Raw genomic sequence first — 13,402 nt, 5'->3', positions numbered from 1 at the left:
CGTGTAAAATATAACAAGAGATGCTTTATACGAAGACTCAGAGTTAAAATCAGGGCGTCCTCTTCAAAAATTTTCATGTTTTTCATATTTATAATTAACTTATAAGCTTTATAATTATTTTGCACCCAACTTGTTTTTCTATCTGTTTTGATCTATTTATAGAAACCAGATGATGAAGGTAGCGTAGCGGATCCAGACGAATTAGAAGCATTATTTGGTTCGGTTGTAACGGCTAGAGATGATGAAAGAGACATCAGTTTAATATTTCAACTTCTTCCACCTAAAACGGTAAATCTTTAAAGAAAACCTATGAATAACGTGTCATTGATTCGGAGCCACAGAGGTCCTTGGTTCGGAGCCTGCTCACTAACCAGGAGGTCCTAGGTTCAATCCCAGGTTTTCCAGTCTGGTTTCCTCTTATCAGTGGTGCAGTGCGGAGTGATGGCCCTTAACCATTGGTGCAGGACGGAGTGATGTCCCCCTTTCCTTGTTGCAGGACAGAGGCCTAACAAGGAAGAGTGTATAGTCGTTCAGATGGAACAAACAAACAAGGTCTATCTGGGTAGTCATTTGCATGAACCATTGTCAGAATTTGATGAAGAGAAGGTGGAAATACAGCTGTTATTGCACACTGTATGCCAGTCTTCATTAGACCAGTTCATTCATACTAAACTTAGGCTGTCTCCCTATAGAATTAGCTTTTCTTGAGAACAGACACTAAACTAGTTGACCAACATTTTAATTGCTTAATTGACAATTTTAGACGAGAACACAAAGTATACTTCAAGAATTTAGGGAAGTGTTTATTCCGCTTATGTTTATTTCATCGTTGTGTGTGTGTGACAGATGTGAATGGGAATATAACCACATTACGAAATATTATACTTAGTTCTGACTATGGTGGCCATTCAGGACAGGGATCTCTTCTCGAAGTAGAGGGTTCAATCAAGCATTACTTATTAAATACAGTTGTAACATGGAAGGGAAATCTTCCTTTGTTCTTTTCGTTGAATATCCCATTATAGACTTCTAATAGTTGATAGACAGTAGAGTAGTTTACTGGTAAACCTGATTGGTATTTATACAAGACATTGTTCTCATGAAAGTATTGGATTTTTTCAATTCGAACTTGTAAAGTCTATGATTTCTTTCTCCATTATAAAGGAGAATGGACGGGAAATCTTCCTTTGATATTTTCGTTGAATAAGCAGATTGTTTTCCCTCTAGTAGATTGGGTGGAGCTTAACCGTGCAATAACTAGACATGTTCAATGTTATTGCATACTTTTAGTATAAATCATATAGAGAAATGGGGTTTTCTGTGCAATAACAACAAGCATGTTGAGCAGGTGTCAATGTTACAAGTCATTTATAGCACGCTTCATTCGTTAACAGGTTTAATGCCTCGGCCTACAACCTTTGGTTAAATTTGTTAACTCATGAAAGCCGTGCTATAAATATAACTTATTGTATTAGATCTAATTAGACTAATTGAAATTATCACCTGAATGTTCAATACTTACGATATACATGTGATATATTTCCAGAGATATCCCGATTATTATGATGTTATTAAAGACCCGATTGATTTACGGACCATCGCCCAGAAAATACAGAACAATGAATATAAAACTCTGGCTACATTACAACAAGATTTACTTCTCATGTTGAAAAACGCAAAAACATTTAATACGCCAAAATCACAAATATATAAGGTTAGTCGGAATTTTATTTTAATTTTCACCTGCTTTGATTCATCAAGGCTCTCATTGTGTTAATTTTCACTTATTTTAGTTTGTCCAGGATCTCGGGTGAATTTTGCCACTCAGACATGTGATAATTAGAGGGAGCCACGATGGCTAGGTGGGTAAAACGCTGGCTCACTAGCCTTGAGGTCACATGTTTGATCCCTGCATTGGCCGAGAAAGTTCATTGGGATTTTCCAACATGGTTTTCCGTTGTCAGCAGTGCAGGAAGGAGGGTCTGACAAGGACAGCTGTCTAGACATTCAGATGTATAGATTGGCGTTCACGTAAAAGATTCCCTGGCAAAGCCATAGTGCTGCTACCTGGTTAAGATTTTCGTCATAGCAGACTGTATGGCATACTCCGAACCGTGTGACGATGACCTGGACATAGAACGACAGATTATCAATGAACATGTGACAGCAAAGACAAGTGTGCATCAACTGAAGACGATGAAGAAGATAAATTAACGACAGACTTGACCTATTCAAAATGCCTACACATGTTAAATGAAATAAAAATTAATGTAATAAAATTTTGAATAATTTTTAAAGTGAATAACGTTCTGGGGATTCGATGTTACATTATAATAATCCTTCCGGTTTTCGAAGTTACAATACACTTCCGGTTTTGAGAAAACTGAGTATTCCGACACTCTGCGTAATCCGACATATTGTAACGATCCCGTACGATGTCGGATTTGACAAGAGCCACTGTATTTTGAAAATTTGTTGCATTGTTTTATTTGAAGGATGCTATGACATTAAGGAAGGTAATTATCACAAAACGTCAAGAACTGGATCATAAAAGACAGACGGCCAAACCACCAACTGAGAGGTTGAATCTTCGATACGAGAGGTAATCAAAGTTATAGTCAACATCTGAATTTATAGTCAGCTTCAGTATTTAAAATATGGAAATCATTCGTATTGCCTGCTTTTCATAACACAGCATATTTGAAATGTTTAAAAGTTCTAGTCAAAACAAATGATATATAGCTATTGGTTGGGTTTGTGTATTCAGCAGGGATTATAACTAAGTCACACTTGTATACAAGTAGTCAAACAAATGATATACATTGCTATTGATTGGGTTTGTGTATTCAGCAGGGATGGGTGTTATAATTTGTCACACTTTTACACAAGTAGTAACATCTTTTACAACTAATTATACTCTGGCTAATTAACCCTAAACCGGTCATTGTCGACTATAATCACATACAGCTAAGTGGTCATGGTCGACTAAAGTCGATCACAGCAAGAACCTTGTTTATAAGTCACATTTGAGTATTTAGTTTCGTATTTAATTGATATGGTCATGCATGTGTGTCAGACAGGAACTTGTCTTGTCAAGGGCATTGAGAAAAACAGGTCTTTGTTCAACATTTTTTGACGCAAAACGTAATTTAACGATGTCGGGAAGGTTAAAGACTATCAAAGTGGTTGAAATACTTATGAATTATTCCGACTCAGATTATATCGATGACACCGATTCTGAAGACGATATTTCTGATGAAAAGGATTTAGAATGATTTGCATATTATAGATCAACTTATCCCCTTCTACTTTTTTTATTGGTGTCAAGAGTCTATCACTTATAATCATTCGGCAGTAGTCGATTGAAATAGGCATACAAAATATTTCACGTCCGCCTTTATTTAGCCTGACCACTTGACGTCATGACGTCAACCGGTTAAGGTTTAATGTCTATTACTAACAAGTAATGATGAATTGTATGATTTTATGGTAAAAATTTTGTAAGTATATGTCCTTGATCCATAAGTTACCAGTATCAGTTTAACAGTGTAAGACTCATTAAACATGCATTATTGAAGAGCTAAATCTGTCTATTGCAAGTCTCTATTTTGGTTTCAAATGTTATAAAAATTATAAATTCGACATTTATTTACACAGAAAGCCCATAATTAACTCTCTAGATTATCATTCTGATGGCTGGGATTTTCAATGGATTGTAACACAACACCATTTAATGATTTAATTTAAAAATGGATAATCATGATTTTGTTTTTTATCGTAATAATGATACTTGACAATCAAGACTATCTTGTTAAAACTTCAAACAATCATAACTTCACTCAGAAACAAGTAATTTGACTGAAATTTTCAATTCATTTTACATTATTTATTTTTGAACTATTATAGCGAGAACTGTCAGCTCTTTATCTAACTCTTTACATCAATTACATAATGCATGTTTAATTATTAGGCCCTACTAGATTATTATTCATGGATCGCACTTGGATATCGCCATTTATAAAGCTCATTAATATTGAAGAACAGTTTGTAAAGCTCTGTTGGTTCTTTTAATCACTGATTATTTACAGATCAGGGTTTTGAAACAAGAATGTTTTGAGTTGAGATTTAAAATGGACGACTGACTTTAATTGTTGCATTGTTTATATTTACAGTTTCTAAGGTGCTGTCGGTTTTTTTTTAATCACCGATTATTTACAGATCATGGTTTTTAAAACAAGAATGTTTTGAGTGGCGGACTAACATTAATTGTTTATTTTTCATATTTACAGAGCTACACGAGAGAAATGTCCAATACAGAAGATGTCTGCTATTTGTGCTGCGTTGACTTACCCATCTGATGACGAGAGCGATACAACAGAGGTTAACACATCTCAAATAGATTACGATTCAGAAGCGGATACAACTGTATCTGAAGATGAAAATCCACAATGGGCGTTGTATAACACGATTCGTAACTATCAAACACCAGACGGAGATTTATCTCTTCCATTCCTTAAATTACCAAATAAACGGTAAGTTTTATCTCTTCCATTCCTTAAATTACCAAATAAACAATTAGTTTTATCTTTTCCATTCCTTAAATTACCAAATAAATGGCAAGTTCTATCTATTTTATTCCTGACACCTGTGTCTGGAGATGCTTTGGTTGTTGGATAACGCTTAAAATGTAAAAGATTTGTAACATCCTACTGTTCTACTCCGACTGGGCTAATGAAGAGGGCACACAACATGTAGTGTCCTATGAAAGAAATTTTGTCTAGATGGCGGCTTTACCCTATGCTCTTCGATTTCCAACTCCTGCCAGGCCCTCCACTGTCTGTACCACTAACAAGGAAATCTGGAAGAACTTAAGATCATTATTTGAAATATATGTTTTGTTGTTTATTTTGGAATTGATTATGATCATTATGTAACATTTGTTTTTTTATAGAATTTATCGAGATTATTATGAAGAAATAAAACGACCAATTTCACTTTTCCAGATACGTAAAAAATTAAAGGTAAGTCAAAGCAGTAATATAGCTTTTATTCCGATTAACAATTTCTCTTTAAACAAAGATATATTTCCAGAAATTCAAACCAATCTTTCCACTTGTAGAAAGTTTCTAGTTTTCTGTAAATAGTGAGGTTAATGCACCCCCACCTTCTTCCGATACCCCTTATGGCTAAGTGAGTTGGCTGAGAAAGTTACTCAGGATTTTCCAGCTATTCTCCAAGTCAGTGATGTAGGACTGTCGAGAAACTGAGGTGACAGTTGGAATTCAATCAAGTGTAGGGAGAAATACTGCGGTCTGTTAAAAGCAAGGATGACCATTTTTATTAGCCCAGTTGTTGCAAAAACAAAGGAAGTTATCTTATATGATATGTTTTAGAATGACCAGTGTAATAGTTTATATCATATGTTTTAGAATCGCCAGTATACTAGTTTAATAAACTATAACACATACTTATGGGAAAACAATTACTGATTTATTTGGGCGACGTTTCGAAGAGTATTCTCTCAACGTTTTCAAGCAAGTCTTGAAAACGTTGAGAGAATACTCTTCAAAACGTCGCCCAAATAAATCAGTAATTGTTTTCCCATAAGTATGTGTTATAGTTTATTGCTCTATCCAGTTACTAAATGCCTCTAAAAGATCATTTTTCTAGTTTACTTAGATTGATATGTGGTGTTTTAGAATCGCCAGTATATACTAGTTTACTTAGATTGATATTTGGTGTTTTAGAATCGCCAGTATATACTAGTTTACTTAGATTGATATGTGGTGTTTTAGAATCGCCAGTATACTAGTTTACTTAGATTGATATGTGGTGATATGTTTTGTTGTTTTAGAATTGCCAGTATAATGGTTTAACTAGATTGATTGTAGAATCGCCAGTATAATAGTTTACCTAGATTGATATATGTTGATATGTTGTTTTTTTTTAGAATCGACTGTACAATAGTTTAAGTGAACTGGCATCTGATATGAATTTAATGTTTGAAAATGCTAAAAGATACAACATGGCCCAGTCTAGACTTTATAAAGTAAGTTGAATAAACTCAATGAAACTGAACTGTGGTTACAGTTGATTAAATAAACATTCAAGAATTGAATTCTCTAAGGCGCTTGAATGGGGGTTGGCAGGGGAGGGGGTGGATGGCCGAATAGTTAGCACATGCTGGAGTTTTCTTCATTAAAAATGTAAAATATTTTAAGAATCTAGCCTTTTCATTGGCCAGGGGGTTGGAAGGCCGAATATAGCACATGTCATTGACTCAACTGGCGAGGTTTCGATTTCCCGGTTGTACATGACAAGGAGTAGGGTCGCCTGTCCAACCTCGTGGAGTTTTCTCCCACTACTAAAGACCCCTACACGCAAGCAAATTATTGAAATAAAATTGAACCATATGATAGTCCCGAAATGACCTAGTTTGTGTCGAGTGGACATTAAATCCCATTTCTCTCTCTCTCCCTTGAATGGTGTCAGTTAAGTAAATCTATCTCGAGACATTTATAACCATAGATCATGATTCTGGCAAATAGGGCCATTATTATTATTCAAGAGCTAAATCTTCTGTTGCATTTCTTTCTTTAGGCCTTAAATGTTATATAAACTATTAATTAGCCATTTATTAACATGACAAGACCATAATCAACTCTCGATGCCATCGGATAGGTATGATTTTAAATTGATTTAAATCTGATCTGCGATTCCATGGCTGTTCATGATTAACCGTAAAAGTGGATAATCAAGACTTTGTTTATTATCGTAACAATGACAATTGAGGCTCATTTGACTGGATTTTCTGGAAATTCCATTTACGTTTTCTATTTTTTAACTATTATAGAGGGAACTGTCATCTCTTTTCGGACTCGGACTGGCGACGTTTCGGACTCAATAAAATCTGAAAAATTCTATGTATATATTTGTAATAACTGTTTTTTACATAGAATTTTTCAGATTTTATTGAGTCCGGAACGTCGCCAGTCCGATTCCGAAAAGTCGCCTGACCGAGTCCGAAAAGTCGCTGAGTAAGTCCGAAAAGTCGCCTGACTGAGTCCGAAACGACGTTTGTGTTGAGTCCGACACATGCCAGCTTTTGTCAAATCTCATATGGCAAATGAAAATGTGGCAAATTTCCTCTCGTACACGAGCAAATTTATTTGACAAATCTCCATTTGTCAAAGAAAATTTGCTCGTGTACGACGGGCTTAAGGTCTGTATGGGATAAATAAAACACAACTAACAATGTTTAATTTCTTTATTATTGTGAATGGTCTGTTTTCAGCCTCACCTAAAACGAAAAAAAACCCAGTTATTACAATATATACATAGAATTTTTCAGATTTTATTGAGTCCGAAACGTCGCCACTCCGAGTCCGAAAAGTCGCCTGACCGGGTCCGAAACGTCACCTACCCGAGTCCGAAATGTCCGAAATGACGCTGGACCGAAATGACATGGAATCGTTTAGCATGTCCTAGTAGGCCTATTCACAGAAACTTTAAACTCTCTGAAATTAAAGGAGCTAAATCGCTAATATTTGGGACCTAGAAATTGACATAAATGGGTTGCAACGTATATAATAATGTAATATGAATGTATATCAACTGATTTACATTCAATTGTTTCTGATTTTACTCTTAATTTCAAATCAGTTATGTTTTGCGAAATACACCAGAACTCTCAATTGAATGGCAATCTCTAGCGTCTGGTTATTCCAGTCTACACCGTTAGTATTTACTGTGCATGTTCTCCAGATAAGAATATGTCACTGCTTGACATGACTGGTTACAAATGGCACTGAAACGCATTATGGTACATGATTCGTGTACCAATTGTAAAATGTTTATTTTGTCTTAATTGGATATCAAAAGACATCTTTTCCCGGTAAGATCACAACATCAATATTGATTTAAATTGACAAAGACTGGATGATATTGCATTAAAGACTTAGCTACTTTAATTATGTTCAGTAGGAGATTTGCACCTTTAGAAAGATATTTTATGGCTGATTGATCATTGTTTTATTTTATAATTATGGAGGGAAAACAACGTTTTTATACCTGGCAAAAATCAATATAGAACTTATAATAATTTATTGTTTTTTATTTGGTGATCAGGATGCTGTTATTCTACAGAAGGCCATGATGGAGAGAAAACGGGAATTAGACAAGTTTGATGTCAAGGTAAGGGATGAAGATATTTTGGAGGATTATTTTTGATAGAAATATAGAAACCAGTTTTCCTGGAAAAATATGTAATATTATCAGCAGGAAATTGGTTTGATTAAATACTCTATATTTGTACACATTTAGTATATGTATTTGTTATACAATTCTCTACCCCTGAGTGTTCCAACTTTGGAGCCGAGAAAGTGCATCTGGATTTTCCGACGTGGTTTCCGCTTGTCAGTGGTGCAGAACAGAGGGCCTGACAAGGACAGCTGTCTAGTCCTTCGGATGAGACTAAAAACCAAGGTCCTGTGTATACATTGGAATGCACGTAAAAGATCCCTTGGCAAAATTTCCCTCATAGCACACTGTATGGCGTATGCCTGTCTTCATTAGCCCAGTTCGGAGCAGAACAGTAGGGCGTTAAACTCCATTTCATTTCATTTAATTTCGTATATATACTATCCCTTTATTGTTAAGACAAGTAACAATGTTACAAACCAAAAAAAAGCATCATAGTTAGCAAAATTATAGACACTAGCACTTCAATCTAAACGATCAGTTGTCAAACCTCTGTGCAACCCCAATAAGCGAGCTACCGACACTGTAACAAATTTGCAAACCCCCCTAAGATCACAACCCCGGTAACCTTGGGCGCTTCCCTGCAAAGACATTGTGTCTTAACCAAAAAAGCTGGATCAAGCCTATTTTGTGGCTTCCAGGAATGAACCAACGAACAAACACGAGTCCAATCAATACGAACGAAACTAGTCACTGACACCTGGGATAACCAGGTCTTCATAGCCACTCTTATAGTACATTAGTACATGTACATGTATTATGAGTTACGGTTAGCTATCTTGTCTTCATTATTATCAAATTTTATATTATTGTTTATTTTTTATAACATCTCTTGTCCGTCTGTCTTTCGGCAGTTTGTGTTCACCATATTTTGTGGTCTGTAAATAAGTTAGCTATTTTTGGTATTTGTTTGACTAACGTACTTGTAATATACAGCTTTACTTAAGTCTATGCTTGCATTAATTCCCATCACAGTTTTAATCCAGTGGTTAAATGAAGTGTAGGTGGAAATGGCTTTCTTCGGGCAAATTTCCTTTATAACATGATACCCATTTTCAGTAGCCCAGTGGGTGCAGAAAAGAAGTGTGGATGTTAATTAATCCCAATTTGAATTGATAAATTTAAAGATAACATTATGTAAGATTTAGATAAAGAGCTAGCCATTCTTGCTATAATAGTTCAAAAATAGATAATGTAAAATGAATAATTTGAAAATTTAATTCAAATTACTCTATTGTGAGTGAAAATATTAGCCTTTGAAGTTTTTGGCAAGACGTGTGCAATAATTTCAACCACGGTACTGATTGTTCGAAGCTAAGTTTCGCTCCTCCATTTTTAGCTTACATCAAAATATAGCTGAAATGTTCTAATCTATTTATCGGAGAAATTTGATGCCATCGAGAGTTGATTATGGCCTGGATAAGTTGATTAATGTCTAATTAATCATTAAGATAAAATTTCAGGCCTAAAGAAAGACCTGCAATCGGCAAATTTAGCTCTTGCATAATGTATGTTTAAAGTTATCGAACTGGTTATTTATAACAATTTGATGTGGCTGATTAGTAAGATCTGTTCTATATTGGCGTTGTTATTAGGATTACATATATATATATATATATTGGCGTTGTTATTAGGATATGTTAAATGAAGAATTTGATTCTCCCAGGGTAAGTAGTAAAGTCTTCACTTTAGATTTAACTGTGTGTGCCTCTAATTTTTTATTCTAATCTCTCTTATTGATGCTAATTTTTAGCCTTTAAAGTAATGAAGGAATAATATACCCAGATGCAATGAAAACACACTAGAGTAAATCTCGTTTAAGAGTAGAGCTGGGCGATGTTTTGTTTTTTTCTCTAAAAAATACGTCGCAGAAATAAAAACTGTCAAACATAACTTAAATATAAAAAAAAACCGAATAAACCGTGGTATATTACGGTTTGAATTTTTCTGGATGATTTTTTTCTGAAAAATGTCTCCTTTTTTATGTTATTTTACAATATTTTAATGTTTTATGATAAATGAATTAAATGAATAGCAATAAATACTGTTATTTGTACATAAATAGAGTCGCCTGTCCCAGTTTGTATGTGACTAGGAGTGGAGTCGCCTTTCATCCCACTGCTAAAGACCCCTTTGCGCAATTGAATTATTGAAATAAAATTGAACCATGTGTTAGTTCCGAAATGACCTAGTTTGTGTCGTGGACCTCTCTCTCTCTCTCTCTCTCTCATAAACTCCTGATCGTTCATTCCTCGAAGTTCCAGGCCGATGTGCAACTTTTTATGCATGTTTATTTACATTTAAAAGGTGATAAACTGAAATTATTGACATTTTATAAACTATCGCGATATAGTAATTATATCGCAATCATTTGTGAAAATATTGCGATATTTGTTTCCAGTGATATCGCCCAGACTTATTTTAGAGATGTCGTTTTATTTCATGTTTCTGAATGTAATCAGTTCTGGTAACATATGAGAATCAGAGAAACACACCACGCATAAATTCTTTCCAATGCCAAAAATTTAATTCAACAGAATCAGAATGCTGAAAATCACCATTTTTTGGCACAGACATGGAGATATGAAATGTGGTTATGAAAAAGCAAGGGTCAGTAAATCTTCTATGGTTGTGTGGAAGACAAACACACGCACCACATGAAGACAATACGATGGACACTCGAAACAGAAATGAAATGAAGTGGGGTTTAATATACTACTGTTCTACTCCGACTGGGCTAATGAAAAGAGAGAGAAATGGAGTTTAACGTCCACTCGACACAAACTAGGTCATTTCGGGACGAACATATGGTTTTTAATTTTTTATTTCAATAATTCGCTTGCGCGTAGGGGTCTTTAGCAGCGGGAGGAAACCTGAGGACCCAGAGAAAACCATTCAGCCTTCCAACCCCCCCACTTGGCTAATGAAGACAGAGATATATACTCCATGCATACGAGAGTGAAGAGGGAATCTATGAACAACCATTCAGGGACTTTTCTCCTCCGCGCAGTGTGGGGGTTGGTTGTCCTTGTGTTTACATTGCGTCTTGGTATATATTTTTACTTACTGGTACTGATCCGCTACATGTTAGAATTTTTTCATGCTTGACATATCGTCGCTAAATCATATTTAATAAAATAATATAAGCTCTCATTCATTTCACCTGATTTATTAAGTAATTAAGCACCAGTTTATCACCTCTCTTTCGTTTGACAAAATAATTATAATACCAATAATTAAACTTAAAGATACATTATGTAAGCTTTAGATAAAGAGCTTGCCCTTCTTGCTATGGTAGTTCAAAAATAGATATTGAAAAATGAATAAATTGAAAATTTCATTCAAATTACTTGAGTGATAGAAGATGCAGTGTTGATTGTTTATTATTGTACAGTACTGGTACACTAAGACTAAATCTCAATTATCCATTTTATTGTTAAATTTTTAAATCTTGCAGGTATTCATATCTATTTAAATCTCAGCGATCCGATGGTCTTGCGAGTTGATTATAGGCTTGTCATGTGAATAAATGTCTAATTAATAGTTTATATAACATTTGAATCCAAAATATCGATTTAGATCTTACATAATGTACATTTGTATCTTTAAACATTAGTTTTTTTTATCAGTAATTTGGAAGTAAATTAACAGTTTTATATATTTATCCTTCTTGCCTAGAGTTAAACAATGGCCATATTCAACCATTTCATTGTTTCATAATCATAATATTCATAAACTGTGAAATTGGACTTTAGCTTAAGTTTAAAACCTCTTTGAAAACATCACGCTAAATTGAATATCATTATATTACCCATGTTCCAAAAGCAACGACTGCGAGTTTTACAACATCTGGACGTTGCTAGGTTACTTCACAACTCCCGAACTTATAGCTACGTTATCTACAGACACGTGAACAGTAGCGTCCAATCAGAGGTTGTGAAATAGTGACCTTCCTGGAAACCTTGACATTGAACAAACCTTGAACTTTGCAACTAGATTATCACAGGTAGGCATTTTAGCTGGTATTCATGACGATCGGGGAATCTTATTTACCCTCCATTAACAACATCAGTACGGTCTATATTTTTGCAATCTGATTACAACATAGATTCTATTTCGTTTCGTTTTTTATAGTTCAAAATTTTGTTTTATTTGTCTGTACTAGTAACTACACATTTGGAAGAGTTGTTATATAACCTGCGTTCTGGATGGCGTGAGGGATTAGTGAATGAAACCATCTGTTACAGCGACATCTTGGCATGCGATGCATTGATCTGTGCATAAACCACTAAAAACGTCAACGCAGATTGATTAATCAATGCCACCATCATAAGGTCAAAAGCCGCTCATACGACCCCTGATGCAACCTCCCACTACTACTGGTCAGATCTTTATGTAGTGTAGGCCATCGAAGGTATAAAAAAACGAAACGAAATATAGATCTGTATTGTAATCAGATTGACATTTTATGAACGTCTACAGGTCAGATTGACCAGTACATGTGGATATTAACCCTGTTACATTCAAAGAGATTTTTATTATAGAACAAAAGCTTTAGTAGTTTAGATTGATAAATAACTGCTTTTATTTACTACATGTAAATGTAGGATGTTGAATCTTATCATGACTGCACCATTAAACATTTGGTTACTTGCAACTAACACGGAACATCTTCTTTGAGCGGCATTTAGTAATTGACGCACGTAATAAAAACAAAAACATAATATGGAATACAATTATCGTACGTAACTAAGTACGGAAATTAAAAAGTAGCTAGCAGGTAGGGTGGGTCTGTCGTTCAGATTGCACATTTACTATTTTAATTAAAGCGATGTTTCAAGCAAGCGTTTTTTGAAAACATTGAGAGGACCCAAAATGAAACGTCACTTTAATTATCCCGCGCCGAAGGGAGTTGGGGAGGGATATTGAAATAGGGTCCATCCGTCCGTTCGTCTGTCCCATTTTGTTTTCGGAGCATATCTCATAAACCGTTCAAGATATCTTTCTGAAACTTTGCACACACATCAACCTATTACAGTAGTTGTGCCTTTTGCTATTTAGAAATTTCTGGGATTTATATTTTTTTGTGTTTCCATGGAAACAAATTTGACTTAGTTTTTGGTGATGACCTTCCTTCTGTCCC

General features: G+C 34.8%; 1 protein-coding gene across 6 annotated transcripts in view; it reads left to right on the top strand.

The window, feature by feature from the left end:
• The window catches only part of LOC126828849 (protein polybromo-1), a 64,193-nt gene that overhangs the window by 6,575 nt on the left and 44,216 nt on the right, over positions 1–13,402 (top strand). For 5 of the 6 annotated variants that reach the window (XM_050558865.2, XM_050558868.2, XM_050558867.2 and 2 more), the window contains exons 6-13: positions 163–288; positions 1,547–1,714; positions 2,496–2,602; positions 4,290–4,532; positions 4,952–5,021; positions 5,951–6,049; positions 8,128–8,193; positions 9,894–9,926. In XM_050558865.2, coding sequence (XP_050414822.1) covers positions 163–288; positions 1,547–1,714; positions 2,496–2,602; positions 4,290–4,532; positions 4,952–5,021; positions 5,951–6,049; positions 8,128–8,193; positions 9,894–9,926 — 912 coding nt within the window. The remainder of the gene's footprint in view (positions 1–162; positions 289–1,546; positions 1,715–2,495; positions 2,603–4,289; positions 4,533–4,951; positions 5,022–5,950; positions 6,050–8,127; positions 8,194–9,893; positions 9,927–13,402) is intronic. The other variant, XM_050558864.2, reaches the window with a different exon arrangement.

This window comes from Patella vulgata, chromosome 7 (genome assembly GCF_932274485.2).
Source record: "Patella vulgata chromosome 7, xgPatVulg1.2, whole genome shotgun sequence".
NCBI classification, from domain to species: Eukaryota; Metazoa; Mollusca; class Gastropoda; family Patellidae; genus Patella; species Patella vulgata.
Note: the sequence above shows the minus strand (reverse complement) of the source record. Positions and strands in the feature narration are given on the sequence as shown.